Here is an 18,399-nt window from a genome sequence, read left to right as displayed (position 1 = left end):
ATAAATCTGCAAATCTATTAAGCATAACTTGCTATTCCTTCAAATATAAAACAAAATTATCATGGAAATTACTTTTTTTCTTCTTTTTTGACTACCCTCCTTAACTCACCCTAGAAATGACTACCATTAGGCAATAAATATGTATACCTGTATGTATGTATATACATATACACACACCTATAAATGTATGGATGTAAAAAAGTTTTGTCAGTTCTTTCACTAGAAGCAGATGGCATCTTTCTTCATATGTCTCTTATAGTTAATTTGGGTATTTATAATAGATAAAATAACTTATTCACTCAAAGTTGTTTTGAAAACAATTATTATTTTATATATCTTCCACATTTTTCTAAGATCCTTGAGCTCATCATTTCTTTTAGCACAGTAATAACAATTAATAGGACAGCAAAATAAAATTTAGCACAATAATACAGTAATATGCCATCTCCACATTGCTTTGGGGTTTTCCTTAGAGCAAATTGAACCTGGTTAAAATGCAAAGGTTGCTCTCAGTCCAGATAACTTTGGAGATATTAAACACTTCTTTCAAAAAAGGATGGACTTCACAAATGTGGAGAAAGGAATATGAAAAAAAAAACCTACTATTTTTCCAGCTATATATATCCTATAAAGGGAATAGAATTCTAAGGGAAAAAATCCCTAAAGATAGATAAGAAGGAGGGAGGAAGAAGTGAGAGAAAACATCCTTACTTATGCACTAGATGGGAATTAGTCCAACCCCTTTGAAGGGAGGGAGAAAAATTAGAAACACAGGGTTTTGCAGGGGTGAAAGTTGAAAACTATTTTGCATGCATTTTGAAAAAGAAAAAGCTAGTATTATTTTTAAAAGAATAATATTAGTAGAAGCCTCCCCCCCCCAAAAAAAAAAAACAAAACAAAACACTGAGGTAAGTTCTATGGGATACAGTACAAGAATAAGACACATCTCCTACATTCACAGAATTGACAATCTCATTGGCAGAAGAGTTGCATCATTGTGAAACAATAAACGGTTGCCATGAATGTTCACTGCTAGATTGTGTACCCTGATGATGGATGGGAGGTTCTCTCTGTGGCAGAGTGGGGCTTGGGATGCTTTCTGACACATCATCTCTGACACATACTCTCTGTCCAGCTCTGCTGCAGTCCAGGAGCTGAACCTGAACCATGAGAGATATGGAAGGAAAGGAATGTACCACATGAGTCCTACACAACCTAAGAAACATGAGAGGGACAAGTCTAGAGGACCCCCGATGATTTTCATGGATCTCTGTGGACCTTTCTTTCCCTTCTCCCACACAGAATTGGTTAACCGGGACTGAGGTGGTCTAAATGCAAAAAAAGGCAGAAATGTATGTTTCTTTCTTCAGTTACATATGGAGAGAGTTCTTGATATTCACCTCACACACAGACTCAACCATGTTGTTTGCCTCAGGACAAGTTAGGAAGATTTGGGAACTGGGAGGGCTCCTCTAGAATGGAATAATTAGAGAAGGCCTCATTGAAGGAAATGGCAGATCTGCTGCCTCTTGAAGACAGGTGGAAAGGAAGAATTTTGCATGCAAAAGGAATAGAAGGAGCCAAGTGTCAGGCATAAATGAAAATTAGAAAATAAATAAAGTTTAATTCAGTTAAGCTCTGTGTAAACTTTTTAACTTTCTCTGGGTTTGACCACTCCAGGCCAGAGTTCCTTTATCTAGAAAATGGAAATAAAATGTATCTCAGGAAATTTTTGTGAAGCTCAAATAAGACCTGTATTAAGTGCTTTAAAAAAAAAAAAACATAAAAATGTCAATTAAGAAAACCCAAAATTACTCACAGTTATCTATCTATATCTATCTAAATATGCATATATATATGTCTCCTCTAGGTTGGATATAATAAATGATAGAGACTGCAGTACATCCATGACATTTTGTGTCTGTGATTTTTTGGCTTGATGTGCTGTGTCATTCATTTGCTATGTTTTTCTTTTCATGGCACTGAACATTGAAGAAACTGTGCAAACAGGAAAATCTCCTAAGGTACCCAAATTAAATATTTTGCAATCTAGGAAGATGATAGATTTTTGGTTTGGGTACTTATTTCTATAACCAACCAGGAAAAAATTTCAAGGGGGAATTCCCCAACTTACCTTGGCTGCAATTGGCCAACAGATTCACTCCCTATGGTGAAAGATTTCTATAACTATCAGTCTCTGTTCAATGCCCAGCAAGCCTCAGGGCTAAGTCTCCCCACCAACCTGAGAAAGGAGAAGGAGCCTAAGGTGAGCTTATGTTTCTTTGAGGCTCTGCCCTTCTTGCTCCTGTCTTTCTCACATATAGGCCAGGTTCTTTGTCTTTTATTTCTTTTCTGTGGCTTTAGGACTAAACAAAACTGTTCATGTATCTGTAGAAGGTTATTGATCACCTTGAGAGCAGGGATTGCTTCCTTTTTTGTGTATTTTTTAATCTCTAAGGAATAGGGATGAACCTGGCATCTAACAAGCACACTGTCAAATATTTTTTGAATTGAATTGAATCGATTGACAGATCACCTCCTGAGAGTTGCCTGCTGACTGCCTGGCCTCTGCAGGACAATGGCAAAATTGGGAGGAAAGTCCCCAAAAGCTGAGTGGTTCCCTCTCCACATGGCTTTAAGGTTTTCCTTAAAGCTGATTGAACCCAGTTACAATGGGGGGGTTGCTGTCAGTCCAAATAACTTTGGAGATGGTAAACACTTCCTTCAAAAAATAAAGGACTTCACAAATATGGAGAAAGGAATATGAAAAAAACCACCAAAAATAAAAGGGATTTATGAGCATTGGCAGGTCTCCCTGAGCATCCATCTGCTTCCTACTTCCAGCCTGACAGGAGCAATGAAGTTTGTCCCAAACCTCTTTCTCTTCTCCCTGATCCTGAGTGTCAATAGCCAGAATTGGTTTCAATGGACTAGATTTCCTCGATCAGTGTCACCTAGGTAAGGGCTCTTGAAAAATATTTTTTTTTATTTTTAAAAATTATTTTATTATTTTTTATTATACCTTTATTTACAAGATATATATATGGGTAATTTTTTAGCACTGACAATTGCAAAACTTTTTGTTCCAATTTTTCCCTTCCTTCCCTCCAACCCCCAGATGGCAGGTAGTCCCATACATGTTAAATACGTTAAAGTATATGTTAAATACAATATTTGTATACCTGTTCATACAGTTATCTTGTTGCACAAGAAAGATCAGATTTAGAAAGAAGGTAAAAGTAGCCTGAGAAGAAAAAAAACAAAAATGCAAGCCAACAGTAAAGAGTGGAAATGTTATGTTGGTCCATACTCATTTTCCAATGTTCTTTCTCTGGATGTAGCTGGTTCTGTTCATTACAGATCAATTGGAATTCATTTGGATCTTCTCAGTGTTGAAGATGGCCACATCCATCAGAATTGATCCTCATATAGTATTGTTGTTGCTGTGTGTAATGATCTCCTAGTTCTGATCATTTCACTCAGCATCAGTTCACGTAAGTCTCTCCAGGCCTTTCTGAAATCATCCTGCTGGTCATTTCTTATAGAACAATAATATTTCATAACATTCATATACCACAATTTACCCAACCATTCTCCAATCAATGGGCATCCATTCATTTTTCAGTTTCCAGCCATACAAAAAGGGCTGCCACAAACATTTTGGTGCATACGGGTGCATTTCCCTTCTTTACTATAAGCTCTTTGGGATATAGAGAAAACATTTTCCTATGGAACACTCTTGGCAGACAAGTGCTTCTGGTGAAGCATCAGTTGAGTTGTATAAGAAAGGTTACAAAGGAAGATAAAACTAGATAGTAGTCTGTATGAAAAAAATGTCTGGGCTTGTTAGAGCAATATAGAACAAGGATATAACTTGGTGTGGTGGATAAAGCACCTGCTTTGGAGTCAAGAAGACCTGGGCCCAACTTGGTCTTTGACAAGTATGGATTTAAGTTACAGATGAAAACTGACACTGATGAAATCACCAGTCAAGATCCAATAAATTCTCAGTGTTTTCCAACCTTTGGACAAATTTAGACTTGATATCAGAAGAAATTTCCCTCTAATTAAAACTATGAGTGGAATAGACAGCTTCAGGAGGTGGTGGGTTCTGGAGGCCAAACCTAAGGGAATGTAGAGAACATATTTAGTTCACATTCACTAATGGGTTGGGCCTTGAAAGCTGCTTCCAACTCCAAAATTTTATATGCTGGCAGAAAGTCATGGCAAAATAGAGTAATCTGGTGATGACATACTCATGCAGAAAGAAATGACATGTCAAACCACACTCTGAGACAGGATATTTGTCCCTTTGTTATCAATGAGAAGAGAACTAAATATAGATAGAAGTACTTCAGCTTATCCAACAGCTTGGATGTCAAGTTGTGTATAAGAAGCATTTTTGTAAATCAATATTTGAAAACTCCTGTGGCATTTTTTGTAAATACCTTCTAATTTATCAGTTTGAATCTAATTTTTCACCTATCAGAATTGCATCAAAACCCACTATGCTTCTGGATTTTGAATGGTTTTTAACTGCTTTATTTCTCTGACAATGACATACACCATCTAGTTTTCAAAGTGATAAGAAGCAATACTGAACATCCCACATAACAGAAGCACCTTAAGAAGATAACTCTTTTGGGTGACAGAAGATGGAACATAGTGTAGTGGAAAGAACCCAGGTCTAGAGCTAGAAGATCTGTAACTGTAATTTGGCTTATTGTTATTATGTTATTTATTTGAAATGTTGTTGGATGGATTAATACATTTGTTTATACTTCCAGTTATCCAGAAAATAATGGATAACAAAAACTACTGTAATCTGACTGACAAATTGCCCAGCTTTAGTGACTCTCCCCACATGCAGCTCACTCGGTCTTTCCACCTGGACCCTGTTGTCACTTTCCACCTCTGTCCAGAGGCCCCTGCCCCATCTCCTTACTCTGAAGACCTGCTAGTGCTCCCTTTTGCAACAGAGCAGCTGATTGTGGAAAACTTTGGAGATTCTTGTTCGTTCCCTTTTCAGATGCCTCTTATGGAAGATGTGAATACTCCTATGGTCCAGCATTCATCAGGAAAAGAAATGAAAGGGAGAGACAGAGAGTCAAGTGTGTCAATGAAGGCTATGCCCAGCTCCGTCATCACCTGCCCGAGGAATATCTGGAGAAGCGCCTCAGTAAAGTTGAAACCCTCCGAGCGGCCATCAAGTACATTAACTACCTGCAGTCTCTTCTTTACAGAGATGAAGTGGAAGGCAAGAAGAAGGCTGGGAAAGGTCAGGCTATTGTGGCAACTACCAGTCACCAGATGGACCCCATTTTTAAAATTGTGTAAATAGGGCCAAGTCTCAAGAAATCATTTCCTAAGGGTACAGTGTTTACAGAATCATACCATATCTCTTACTGAGCTTTATACTTTTGTTGTTAGGATCCTATCATCAGAAACAATCTTAGAGGTCATGTAGTTCAATCACCTGTCTGAATCCTACTTTATATAGGATGCCTGACAATAAAGAATTTTTGAAAAAAATAATTCTGCAGAATTGATCGATATATTTTAAAAATTTGACTACATGCTATATATCATACCTGTGAACCTCCCATCTCTTCTAGGGAGTAAAAGGAATTGTCTTCTGGTATTTCTTCTTTGAGACCAAGCTCGTTCTTGGTGGTTTTGCAGTATTCAGTACTGATTATTTTGTAGCAGTTCTTTCCATTTACATTGTTGTCATTTTGCATATTGTTTTTCTGGCTCTGCTTATTTTGTTCGTTGCACTATTTTGCTGCTTCTCTATATTCATCATATGTGTCATTTCTTACAGTGTCACATTCACACACACAGTGCTTTCAGCCATTCACTAACTGATGGGCATCTACTTTCTTTCCACTTCTTTACTACTGTGAAAATATTTGGTGTGTGGGGATTTTCATTTAACAGCCTTTCAAATGATTCTTTAAAGCTGTGTTCTCCATGTGTAACCTATATTGGATTGCTTACTGTCTTGGGAAGGAGAGGGAGAATAATTTGGAAAACAAGGTTTTTACAAAGGGGAATGCTGAAAACTATCTTTGCATGTATTTGGAAAAATAAATTATTATTAATTTTCTTTTTAAATCAGAAATGGAAACCAAGGCAATGAAGCCAGTTAGCAAATGGCAGTAATGAAATTTTAAAAAGAAAAAAAAAAAGTGTGTACTTCGGAAGGGTTTTCTCTAAGCGGAACACCTCCGGGCCGCCTCTAATGCTCTCAGGTTACTCGGGCTCCACACTCAGGCTCCGGCTACTTTACTGCCTAGAACCGAGCCACCTGGGAGGAGATTCGGGAAAGGGGCGGGGCTAACCCGGGACACGCCTCTTTCCCTCGGAGAAGTCTCTGCAGACACACACCCCCTCCCCCCCATGCCTCCGGTTACGGAGTTTTTCTCAGGAGAGGAGAGCCCTGGGCACGGACGGAGAGGGGGCAGAGCCGTGGCTGGGCGTCGGGCTGGGCTCCGAGCGCTGTCTCAGGGGAGCCCGCGTGGGGGGGACACGGCGGGAACGGGGGGGGGGGGGGCAGGGAGCGGATTCGCCTCTCCCTTTAGCGCGGCAGAGCTCGTGTCTCCAGCCCCGGGAAGGAGCAGCGGGCCCCGGGCTTTGGGGCGCTGTGGGAGCCGGGCGTCAGGGGGCGGAAGGAGCAGGAATTTGCTGCTCCCTCTGCATGCGGCGGCCCGGAGCCGAGGAGGCCGGGCCCGATGGGACCTCGGATCCCCGCTGGGGGACAGCACTGACCCGGCCCGGGGTCTGCGCCGAGGAGACCCCGGACACGGCGCCGGCGCCCGGAGAGTCCGAGGGACCGCAGCCGCCGTTTCAGGCCCTTTAACCGCGGGACTGCTGCGAAAAAGGGGATTGGGCGAAGTGACCTGAGGCCCCTCCGGCTCCAGTCTGTCACCCGGCCATGGGGGACCGCCGGGAACCCCCGCGCGCCCCTTCCCTGCTGCCCGTCACTCTCTGCATCCCTTCCCTGCTGCCCGTCACTCTCCGCATCCCTTCCCTGCTGCCCGTCACTCTCCGCATCCCTTCCCTGCTGCCCGTCACTCTCCGCATCCCTTCCCTGCTGCCCGTCACTCTCCGCATCCCTTCCCTGCTGCCCGTCACTCTCCGCATCCCTTCCCTGCTGCCCGTCACTCTCCGCATCCCTTACCTGCTGCCCGTCACTCTCCGCATCCCTTCCGTCCCTAACAGAGAATTTCCTTGTTCTTGGAGCAAGCTCTGGGCGGACGGAGAAAGCGCCACACGCTCGGAGCTTTGCTGTAGAAAATCCCCTCGGCGGCGGATGGAGAAGGGATGAGAGCGAGGACAGAGCCGTGGCGGCCGCACTGACCCTGGGCGGCTGCCGCGGTCCGGGCGGGAAAGCGGGAGGACTGGCCCCGGGCTGTGAGTATTAAAGGTGGCGGTGTCAGAGGGGAGGAGGGGCTTCCTGAGAGATGCCGCCGAGGTAACAGTCAGATCGGGTATGGGGGTGAGGGACGGCGAAATGCCAAGGGAAACACCTCAGCTGGGAGCACGCGGGAGTGCGAGGGGGCGGCGCCCCCGACGGTCACTGGAAATGTGGAAAGTGATGGAGGCTTTAGGGGAAAGATAATGAGTTCAATGGTAGAGTTAGGTCATTTGATATGGCTTTTAGGTGTAGAAGGAAACACTTCATTCTTTGCTTGGATGTTTATTGAGCACAAAGCATAAGTCTCCACAGAGAGAGCACAGGCCAGATGGCACAGAAGGGAGGGCGGGAGGGAAAAAGAAGAGGGGACAAATCATCTCAGTATTTGGGGTCCAGACCAGGGGGCCTGAAATAATTGGGGTCTTTGCCACTCCTGCCCCATTCATTTGCAAATTGGTCTGCATCAGAGTCTGCACCACTGCTGCCAAACTGCAAGAATTCTCGGCCATCACTGGAAAACAGAAAGGTAGAAAATAGATGAAGAAAGCGGTTTTGTACTTGGGGACACATGGAAAAGGAGAAGGAAATATCGTCCCATAGTGAGTTTTTCTGGGATTTCATCTGCAAATTCTAGGCAAGCTGACATGGGGAGTGATTACCTGATCACTTTGGCTGCCCAAGCCCCACCAGGTCCTCTCCGGGCAGCATCAAAGTTCCCACGAGCATGGAAGTATTTGTCTGAATTTTTATAGTTGGCTTCCCGCATGTCCCGGTAGGCTCTCCACATGTCCCCAGCACCTAGAAAAAGACTTCTTTGAGTCAAAAGGGAAGGTGGACCAATAATATAAATTCAGATTTAAAGACTGATCTTGGGGAAGCTAGTTGGAATAGTGGACAGAGCATCAGCCCTGAAGTCAGGAGAACCTCACTTTAAATCTGGCCTCAGACACTTAACATTCCTGGTTGTGTGATCTTGGGCAAGTCACTTAACCCCAATTGCCTCGGAAAAAAATTGATCTTCCTGGGCTCTCCTTAGTTCCTGGCTGCCTCTCCCTAGTTTGATGGTATTCATGGAAATAATATGTTGAAATAGCAGATTACCTACATTATTAAAAAAATAAAACTTACCATTTCTAACACTGAATCTGAAAATATAATTCAAAATTTGTCATTTTTGCCCCAGTTTAAATATTGATCCGGTTGAAAATTATCCATGTGTATAGCTTAAAAATTAAAAGCTTAATTAAAAACAACAAAAAATATTGACTAGGATCCATCTGTAGCTTGATCGGTCTCTTCATCATAACCTGTATGGCTGATGATGTTCGGAACTAGACTCTTTGCATTTACATTCGGCCCCATTTGCCCAAACCCTACCATTGCCCTGGTACAAGGTTCTGTATTTCATGGCATCTTCTCTCCCTTCCTGACCTTTGTCTTTTTCAGAGAAGAGGCCTGCTTTTGTGTAGGACACTAGCCCATCCTGGTGGTCCTCTTTCTTAAGCTGGGCAGCAGAGCCCACCTGATAAACTCAGATATTGATACTACCAAGCCCTGAAGCTCTAAAGTTCTGGCTTGGATTGTCCAGCTTTGTTCCCAGTGGGGAACTTGTGGTGGGAAATTCTCCTTCACAAGGACTGGCACCTGCTCTAGACCTTCATCTTGGAGAGGTGTCTGGGCACTCAAAGGTGAGGTGCTTTGCCCAGGATCACAGAGCCAGTGGTTTCAGAAGCAAAATATGAACTCGACTCCTCTGGATTTCCCTTGCACCTTGATAAATATTAAGGCTCGTTCATCTTTTTACAGACAGTGCTTACCTTGACCAGCCTCCTTCATAAATCTTGCAGAATCTACAAGCCAATTTTGGCTCTGAACACAGAGGACCACAGAGAAGAGGAGGATGACTGTGATGAGCTTCATCTGGTCAGATGGGCTGTAGTTTAGGAAGGAGATGATCAGGGAGAGACAGCAAACCCCATTGCTTCCTCTGTGACAAATATTTTAAGATCAAGGAGCCTACTTTCTCATTTTCTTTTGTTTTCATTTAAATTACAATTATTTGGCATTTGAAAAATCTAAAAGCACCTTATGGAAAATTTTTTTCTCACTCATCACCCATTTTTACCACTCACCATGAGCCAACTCTGAGAGAGACGAATTTCCCTTAGTTTATTGGGGTCATTGCTAAAGATACTAGACTTTGTTCCCCATTTCGTGCTCTCCAACAGAGGCTCACTGAGCCATTTATTGAGAGCCTTTTTTGTTGCTAATGCTAAGGAATCATGAAACATGGCTCCTGCTCATGAGAATCTTTAAATTGAGTTGCAAAAAAAAAAAAAAAAAAAAAAAGGACCTATTTAGAATAGAAGAGGAAAACTCCTCATTGAGATTTGAACTCACCTGTGTATTCTCTCTCTGTTCCTTCCTGATCTGTGGGAAAACTGAGGGGAGACTGCAGCTTTTTAGTGCAAGAGAGGGCTGTTATTTATCTCAGTCTATTATTCAAAGGAACCAATAGGAAGCAAGCTTCAAAAACAGAGCACTGTAATTTTGGAGATTCCCACACTGGCATCTTTCCAGATTGCACAACCAAAATCTTTGATTTCCTGACTCTTAAAAAAAGTGCATATTTTCTTCAAATTTCAGGTTTCCCAATTTTATTGAAACTTGCATTTTATCAATACCAAATAAAAATATGAAAATATCAATATTTTTCATATATTAATATTAATGAAATATTAGATTGTACTATTCCACCTTCCATTTCTGATACTTAATTGCAGTGATTGCAGTACACTTTTTAATCTCTTGGGGGGAGGGAGGGAGGCTTTGTCTAGTTCTTCATCTTCCTGAGGAAGAAGAATTCCAGTAGCTACTAAATCTCTGGTTGTGGATCATTTTTGATAAGGATTCAGCCTCCATAGTCTTTTATCACAAGTAAACATGCACATCCACAACTTGATTTCCCATTCTTTAGGCCATCTGGATGGGCTCCCCAATCCACAGCATGTGTCCACCATCCCTCTAAATGCAATGAGCATATTCCAGTCCCTGGACCTTCCCTTTTCTATCTCTGACTATTCCTTCCTCCCTGTCTAGAACATCCTTGGAGACCCAGATAGAATGCCCTGCCTTCCATATGGCTTTCTGTGATTCCTCCTGGTCATGAGAGTGGTTGTGGTTATCAACAGCACCAAATTCATAATGGGCTCCAGGGCCCAGTAGCCCCATTGAGTTCCCAAAGGGGATGTGGCCAATAGAAACTCTGGTGTAGTGGGACTGGGAAAGGAAGAGGTATGTGTCAGCTCTAATTTGGAGCATGTATTGGAAAATGGTGCAGTCAGTTCAGACAGCGCTGGAAGGAAGGAAGGCCATCTCTGGCTCCTGAGCTTGGCCATACCTCTTAACAAAGGCCTTATTCCCTAATGCTGCCTCTTATTTCTCCCACTTGTGGAAAAGCTTCAAAAAGCTTCCCATGCTCTCTGGATTCCTTTATCACTTTCCAGTCTATGATCTGGCCACTGCCTTTAATCTCACTCCAATCCTGGCACTTTGGGGTCCATCTAGATCACTCTCCCTTCTTTCTGCCTGACTTACACACAACTCACAGGATTGTTCCCCTGAAACTTGCATTTCAATGGTGACAAGCGCTCTTCCACTCTAACTTCATATTTAGAAAATTAACCATCAGTTTCAAAAAGATCGGTTTGATCATATTGGCTAACTCTCTTTACATGTCTACATCATTTTATTTTCTAAAACCCACAACCAAATGCTATGTTTTAAAGAAAAGGCTTTTGTTTTTGTTTTTGCCAGTACCGGCTACATTCAGGGAGGACACATTTTCACTTCTCTGGTTTATTGCCTCGATGGACATAAGCTGTAAACTTCATTATTTGAGACAGCTAGATTTCTGTTGCCAGTATCTATTTCAAAGGTCTGATTCACCAGGCTCAGGAAAGTAATAGGTTTATTGCAGGTCAAGGGAAGCAAACAGAAAAAAAAAAACTCATGATTGATATTTCTGATTGGTACAATTTGTATTACTTTCTCACTAAATATTAAACTGATATTATTCTATGAGTATAAGCATTATTAACCTTAATGGGTAATTTTTGAATAGGTTATTTGTTCTGACAGTGCATCAACATTGTTATTATTATCAATAATATTGGTCTGTAATTTGCATTTTCCCTCTGACAATGATATATCAAGGGATGAAGTCCCCAGATTTCAGTCTTTTATTCACCATGTTCTCTTTCTTTGGTTCCCATTATTGAGATCTGCTGACTCTTCTTGGACTTTTACCTTCTAATGAAATGGAATTGTCAGAGCTTTCTCTAATCACCACCAGGGTCCATATACTCTAACTCCAGCCTTGGCAAGAGCTGGAATAGTGCCACAATAAACCTTTAGTTTCATGTCTTACTGGAAGTAATTATTTACTTTTATTACCTTTTATTTACCTTTTGCTACCAGGGCCAAAGGTTAGCCAAGAGTCTTTGACAAGCCTTTTCAGATATGCAAATTCATTATTTAGCAAATTCTGTTGCTTTCCAAGAGCTTTTTTTTTAACTAAAAAATTTACATATTCACCTTGAACTTGAATTTAAAAAAGAAATAAAATAAACTTCCAACTCCATGAGTTAAATTTAAAATGTTATGTAAGGGACAAGGATTGTTACCTATTCTGATTCACATCTTATATTACAATAAATATAAGATGTGTCCCAGATTAGATAATGAGTACTATTAGAAAAAGTTGTTGGTCAACCTGGAATGACAATCTAAGGGATTTATTCATCACACAGGACAAGTGGAGATCTTGCAGGATTCTAAAGTAGCACAAGGGCTCACTTTACTATGGTGTTTCCATGATGTTATCCAATCTATCCAGAAAAAAGCCTGTCTTTTGAGAAAAATCTGAGAAAAACAACATCAAAGAAAGAATGTGACAATGGATTGAGGTAGATATGAAAAACAGAAATGACAACTGAGAGCAGAGAGGAAAAAAGATATTTCAAACATTTTTCATTGTGTTTTATGTTGAGAATGATGGTTTTTGTTCCAGAAAGACCATAAAATACATAGTTACTATGGAAATGGCGCCCAATTAATATATAAGGGGATACTAAAAGAGTATATGGCTTCTTGATGCATTTAAATTACATGACTTTGTTGAACTACATCCTGGAATACTGAAAGAACTGAGAGTTGGGATGGTTTTGAAAGTTCAAATAAGATAGAAGAAAATTGGGGTGGGGTAAATGCTGTGCAGATGTTCATCAAAGGAAAGATAGTAGACTTCTGTAGACTTCTTAAACTTTTTCCACGTGTGACCACTTTTCAGCCAAGAAATTTTTACACAACCTTGGGCAAATGTTTACTGATAATACATTATAATTTTGTGACCCCTATACTTAGCTGACCCTAGAAGATTTTCTTGGATTTCTGCGGATCTTTCTTTCCTTTCTCTCACATAGAATTGGTTAACCAGGATGAGGTGGTTTAAATGCAAAAAAGGCAGAAATGTATATTTCTTTCTTCAACTACATATGGAGAGACTCCTCACACACAGACTCAATCCTCTTGTTTGCCTCAGGAACTTAGGAAGATTTAGGTATGGGGAGGCTGCCCTAGAATGGAATAATAAGAGAAGGTCTCATGGAGGAAGTGGCAGATCTGCTGCATCTTGAAGGACAGGTAGAGAGGAGGAAGCTTTGCATGCAAAAGAAATAGCAGAAACCAAGGCTCAGACATAAATGAAAATTAGAAAATGAATAAAGTGTAATGCAGTTAAGCTTTATTTAAATCTTATAATTTTCTCTGGGTTTCACTACTTCAGACCTGAGTTCCTTTATCTAGAAAATAGAAATAAAATGTATCTCATGAAGTTTTTGTGAAGCCCAAATAAGAAGATCTGTATTAAGTGCTTTAAAAAAAACTGTAGGGGCAGCTAGGTGGTGCAGTGGATAGAGCACCAGCCCTGAAGTCAGGAAGACCTGAGTTCAAATCTGGTCTCATACACTTAACACGTCCTAACTGTGTGACCCTGGGCAAGTCATTTAACCCCAAATTGCTTCAACAACAACAAAACAAAACAAAAAACCCCGTAAAAGTAGCAATTTCAAAAAAAAAAATTACTCATAGCTAACTATCTATATATCTATCTAAATATGCATGTATATATATGTATATATATATATATATATATACATAAATATATATCCTCTAGGTTGGATATAATAAATCATAGGGACTGCAATGCATCCATGACATTCCGTGTCTGTGATTTTCTGGTTTGATGTGCTGTGTCATTCATTTGCTGTGTTTTTCTTTTCATGGCACTGAACATGGAAGAAATTGTGCAAATAGGAAAATCACTCCAAGTATCCAAATTAAAGATTTTGCAATATGGGAAAAAGATAGATTTTTGGTTTGGGTACTTATTTCTATAACCAACCAGGAAAAAATTTCAAGGGGGAATTCCCCAACTTACCTTGGTTGCAATTGGCCAACGGAGTCACTCCCTATGGTGAAAGATTTCTATAACTATCAGTCTCTGTTCAATGCCCAGCAGGCCTCAGAGCTAAGTCTCCCCACCAACCTGAGAAAGGAGAAGTAATCTCAGGTGAGCTTATGCTTCTTTGAGGCTCTGCCCTCCTTGCTCCTGCCTTTCTCACATCTAGGTCCTTGTGGGCAGATTCTTTGTCTTTTATTTCTTTTCTGTGGCTTTAGGACTAAACAAAACTGTTCATGTACCTGTAGAAGGTTATTGATCACCTTGAGAGCAGGGATTGCTTCCTTTTTGTGTATTTTTTAATCTCCAAGGAATAGGATGAACCTGGCGTCTAACAAGCACACTGTCAAATAGTTTTTGAATTGAATTGAATCTATTGACAGATCATCTCCTGAGAGCTGCCTGCTGACTGCCTGGCCTCTGCAGGAGAATGGCAAAATTGGGAGGAAAGTCCCCAAAAGCTGAGTGGTTCCCTCTCCACATGGCTTTGGAGTTTTCCTTAAAGCTGATTGAACCCAGTTACAATGGAGGGGTTGCTGTCAGTCCAAATAATTTTAGAGATGGTAAACACTTCCTTCAAAAAAGGAAGGACTTCACAAATGTGGAGAAAGGAATATGAAAAAACCACCAAAAATAAAAGGGATTTATGAGCATTGGCAGGTCTCCCTGAGCATCCATCTGCTTCCTACTTCCAGCCTGACAGGCTCCTGACAGGAGCAATGAAACTTGTCCCAAGTCTCTTTCTCTTCTCCCTGGTCCTGGGTGTCAACAGCCAGAATTGGTTTCAAAGGACTGTGGATTTCCTGGATCAGGCTCGCCTAGGTAAGGGCTCTTAAAGAACGTGTCACCTTTGATAGAGTTGCTTTGCATGAGCAGGGAATGATGAGAAAAGGGAAATTGTCTGCAAAGAAAAAGAGGAGGAGGTGGGAGCAAATGCAACCAGAAATAGACTCTGGTACCTGAGCAATGGCAAAGGCAGGGTTGTAGGAATGGTCCTTCCCCACTTGTCTCCCCATCCCCCACTTGATGGGAAGAAAGATTTTTAAGCTGCATTGGCGAGCCCATGAAACAGGAAAGAATCTTCTGCTTAAGAATGCTTCAAGATGGATTTTGATGTTCTGGATCTTCTCTGAAAGAAATGGAGCAATAATAAAAGAGGAGTTAAAATACTACACTTTCAGGAGAAATCATGTTTTCAGAGTCCTTTGTTCCATATTTTAGGTATTATTAGCACAACAAAATGTTATAAGATTTATCTTGATTTGTCATTTCCACTGGGGACCAGTGGTGGGAGGAGATGCTTTCCCATGCCATCCATTTCCAAAAATCTCGCATCTAAGAGAAGTCTCACTCCCCACTAGAGCCAGGTCCATGTTGTCAGAGTCCTACTTCTGATTCAGGCTGCCTCTGCCATTGCTCTGCCCTTCTAGGTGCTGGGGACATGTGGAGAGCCTACCAGGACATGCGGGAAGCCAACTATAAAAATTCAGACAAATACTTCCATGCTCGGGGGAACTATGATTCTGCCCAGAGAGGACCTGGTGGGGCTTGGGTAGCTGAAGTGATCAGGTATGAATTTTTGAATGGTTCTGAAAATGAAGCATATTTGGCCTGTCTGGGGCTCCCAGAGGCCTCCAAAAGTCCATGAATGAACTTCCTGAGGCTGCTCCTCCTTCTCTGTATCCCAGGGGCCAGAGCAGGGTCCTGAGCAGTAGCTATCAGTCTTGTCTGAGCAGCAGAGAAAAAAGCAGGGCTTCATGTGCTGTCAGTATTGACCTTGCATCAAATGAGAGGCAGGTTGGGGAGAAGATTTAGTTTTTTCTTTTTAAGCATTTTTTATTTGTAGTTATTCTGAACTTGTCTGACACCATCACAAGAACATTTCCATATAGAAAGAATAACAAAATGGAAGTCTTTATCTGTCACTGTGAATCTCTGCTATTGCCAATTTCACAAGCATATTATCTATTCAATATGTTAGTCCCCAAACTGTCCTGGTTGTCAGTGTCTACCCACAAACTTCCTTCTGTTTCTTCTGTGCTTTCTTAGATGCTTCACTGATGCTATTTTCTCTTTTCATTCTCACTGCTCTTCTTTCTTTTTTCTCAACAGTATTTTAATTTTTCAAAGTACGTGTAAAGATAATTTTCAATGTTCATTTTTGTAAGACTTTGTGTTCCAATTTTTTCTTCCTCCCTGTCTTATTTCCCCTTTCCCAAGACAGCAGGCAATCTGATATAGGTTATACATCTACAATCCTTTGAAATATATTTCCACATTTTCACGTGCAATAAAAGTCAGCTGGTCTTCTTTCAAACTCTCTTCTCTGACAATATTTTTATGAAAAGTTTCCTTCATAACCAATTAATAATGTCAAGCTAAATTAATAGAAACATTTGCTTTGTTGAGAGTTTATATCTTATTCTTCCCATTAGCTTTCTGTCAGGTGAGAAGCACATTTCCTCACTGATCGTCTGGAGTTTTCTATGTTCATTGAGTGGAGATGAGGCCCTCATTATTCAAATTTCTTTCTCTTTACAATGTGGTATCCATTGAATAAATGATTTTCCTGGTTTATTCATTTTCTGTCTATACCCATTCATTGAATATAGACCCAAGTAGTTTTCCAAAATGGCTGTACCGATTCACAGCACTATGTACAGAGAATTAGCCTTCCCATCTTCTATGACCCAGCCCAGAATCATCATTTTCCTTTCTGGTTATCTTTTCCAGTGTGATGTCAATGAGATGGAGTCTTAAAATTGTTTTAATGTATATTTCTTTTACTATTAATGATTTGGAATTTTTATGTGACTACTGTTATCTTTTTTTCTTTTGAGAACTTTCCATTCATAGTCTTGAGCAAGGGCACTTGTTCTTATGTGACTCAGTGAGTATTGCAGTTATCTTGGACATCAAACTTTTATCACAGACTTTTTTCCTGAGTTAACTATTTTTCTTTTAATTTAGCTTCATCCCTTTTATTTGTGCAAAAATGGTTCAATTCTCTATAATTGAAATAGCCTATTTTTATCACTCATTATTTTTTCTACTGATTTGTTCTTGCACAAATTATGTTTTCATAATTTTCGTGATTATGAAACATATGCCCTTCTTTCAATTTGTATATAATTTGAACTTTTATATCTGGGTTTTATATCCATTCAGAACTCACTGTGTATATGTTCATCTAGATCTAATTTCTGCCTAGCTACTTTCTAGTTTTTCCAATAGTTTTTGTTAAACAGTGAAATCCAACTCTACTTATCAGGGTCTTTGACTTTCCCAAACACTAAGCTGCTATACTTATTCATATTTTGTGTCCTTAATCTGTTTTATTGATCAACTTTTCTTTAAGAAAAAACAGTATGAAAGAGTTATGATGATTGTTCTTTTGTACCAGAGTTTCAGAGCTAGTACTTGTAGGCCTCCATCTTTCTCACTGTTTTTTGTTACTTCCCTTGAGATTTGTCATCATCCATTCCTCCAAATGAATTTTGTTAATTTTTTTCCTAATTCTGTAAAGTAACTCTTTTTTGTAGTTTGCTATGGTACTGAGTAAATCATTTCATTTAGATAGCATTATCATCCATTAACACAGACTAAGTAAAAATTATTTCTTTTTTTTTTTAAAGTAGTTTAATTTTATTTTAATTTTTGAATTCTTTCCCACTCACCTTGTCTTCCTTCACCCCCTCGGAAAGCAAGAAAAACCTACTACAAGTTTGTATAAGCAATCAAAACCAATTCCCTCCTTAGCCATGTGAGGAGGATTCTAAGCCACTTATTCCCATTAGGCTGATTCTAGAAGGCAAAGGCTCCCTGGCAGGAGCTGAGTTGTGCACAGTACAGAATTAATTCCTGAGCCCCAGCTTTGGGATGCATGCTTGCATGGCAGTACCACCACCCAGGTTTCTATCTTCTCTTATTGTGTTATCCTCTTTCTCATCAGACATGAGGGAGATGGAGACCAAATAGACAGATCCAGAGGCACTTATTTCTTTAAACTCCTTATCTTTCAGTGATGGCCGAGAGTTCTTACAGGGAGGCAGCTTTGGCCGAAATGTTGAAGATTCCATGAAAGACCAGGAAGCCAACAGATGGGGCCGAAGTGGCAAAGATCCCAATCACTTCAGACCAGCAGGCCTGGATCCCAAATATTGAGCTGCCTTCTCCTTCTTGCTTCTTCCTCATATTTTTGTGAGATACATTTGTAGTCAAGAGCCTCTGGGGTGCACACAGTTGTAGCTGCTGCCATGGAGACATTCAATAAACAGAATTTCTAACCCAAAATGAGCCTGCCTGACTCTCTTTATACCCAGGGTAACAGGCCCTAGTCTGTTATCTATGATACTTTGATCCTGATTCTAGCTCCTGTCAAATCCCAGATGGGCATCATAGAGTTGGTATTAGTGACTTTGTATATTTCCTAGTCAAGTCTGAACCTGGTCTTTGAGTC

The 18,399-nt window shown here is 40.5% G+C and overlaps 4 protein-coding genes across 6 annotated transcripts in view; 3 read left to right on the top strand and 1 right to left on the bottom strand.

Annotated features, from left to right (window-relative positions):
- ASCL3 (achaete-scute family bHLH transcription factor 3) overlaps nucleotides 1–18,399 on the top strand; it is a 104,692-nt gene that overhangs the window by 13,408 nt on the left and 72,885 nt on the right. The window lies entirely within an intron of this gene.
- On the top strand, nucleotides 4,802–5,497 carry LOC141546639 (achaete-scute homolog 3-like). Its single transcript, XM_074274606.1, is given in 2 exon segments — nucleotides 4,802–5,033; nucleotides 5,036–5,497. Coding segments are annotated over 2 exon segments (534 nt in total). The 3' UTR covers nucleotides 5,338–5,497.
- On the bottom strand, nucleotides 7,687–9,898 carry LOC141547629 (serum amyloid A protein-like). Of its 2 annotated transcripts, none has more exons than XM_074276034.1 (4): nucleotides 9,821–9,898; nucleotides 9,238–9,353; nucleotides 8,080–8,218; nucleotides 7,687–7,931 (listed from the first exon to the last, which is right to left on the bottom strand). In XM_074276034.1, exons 2-4 carry the CDS (start codon nucleotides 9,338–9,340, stop codon nucleotides 7,799–7,801), a joined length of 375 nt encoding a protein of 124 aa, XP_074132135.1. In that variant the 5' UTR covers nucleotides 9,341–9,353; nucleotides 9,821–9,898; the 3' UTR covers nucleotides 7,687–7,798. The 2 variants fall into 2 exon arrangements, with proteins under 2 accessions (XP_074132135.1, XP_074132136.1); XM_074276035.1 differs by having other exon boundaries at nucleotides 9,238–9,407; nucleotides 9,821–9,844.
- LOC141547628 (serum amyloid A protein-like) lies at nucleotides 13,991–18,233 on the top strand. 2 transcript variants are annotated; one of them, XM_074276032.1, is made up of 4 exons: nucleotides 13,999–14,051; nucleotides 14,644–14,762; nucleotides 15,371–15,509; nucleotides 17,963–18,233. In XM_074276032.1, the coding sequence occupies exons 2-4, from the start codon at nucleotides 14,660–14,662 to the stop codon at nucleotides 18,102–18,104; spliced, it is 384 nt and encodes a 127-aa protein (XP_074132133.1). In that variant the 5' UTR covers nucleotides 13,999–14,051; nucleotides 14,644–14,659; the 3' UTR covers nucleotides 18,105–18,233. The 2 variants fall into 2 exon arrangements, with proteins under 2 accessions (XP_074132134.1, XP_074132133.1); XM_074276033.1 differs by lacking the exon at nucleotides 14,644–14,762 and having other exon boundaries at nucleotides 13,991–14,051.

Source organism: Sminthopsis crassicaudata, chromosome 6 (genome assembly GCF_048593235.1).
Source record: "Sminthopsis crassicaudata isolate SCR6 chromosome 6, ASM4859323v1, whole genome shotgun sequence".
Taxonomy (NCBI): domain Eukaryota; kingdom Metazoa; phylum Chordata; class Mammalia; order Dasyuromorphia; family Dasyuridae; genus Sminthopsis; species Sminthopsis crassicaudata.
Note: the sequence above shows the minus strand (reverse complement) of the source record. Positions and strands in the feature narration are given on the sequence as shown.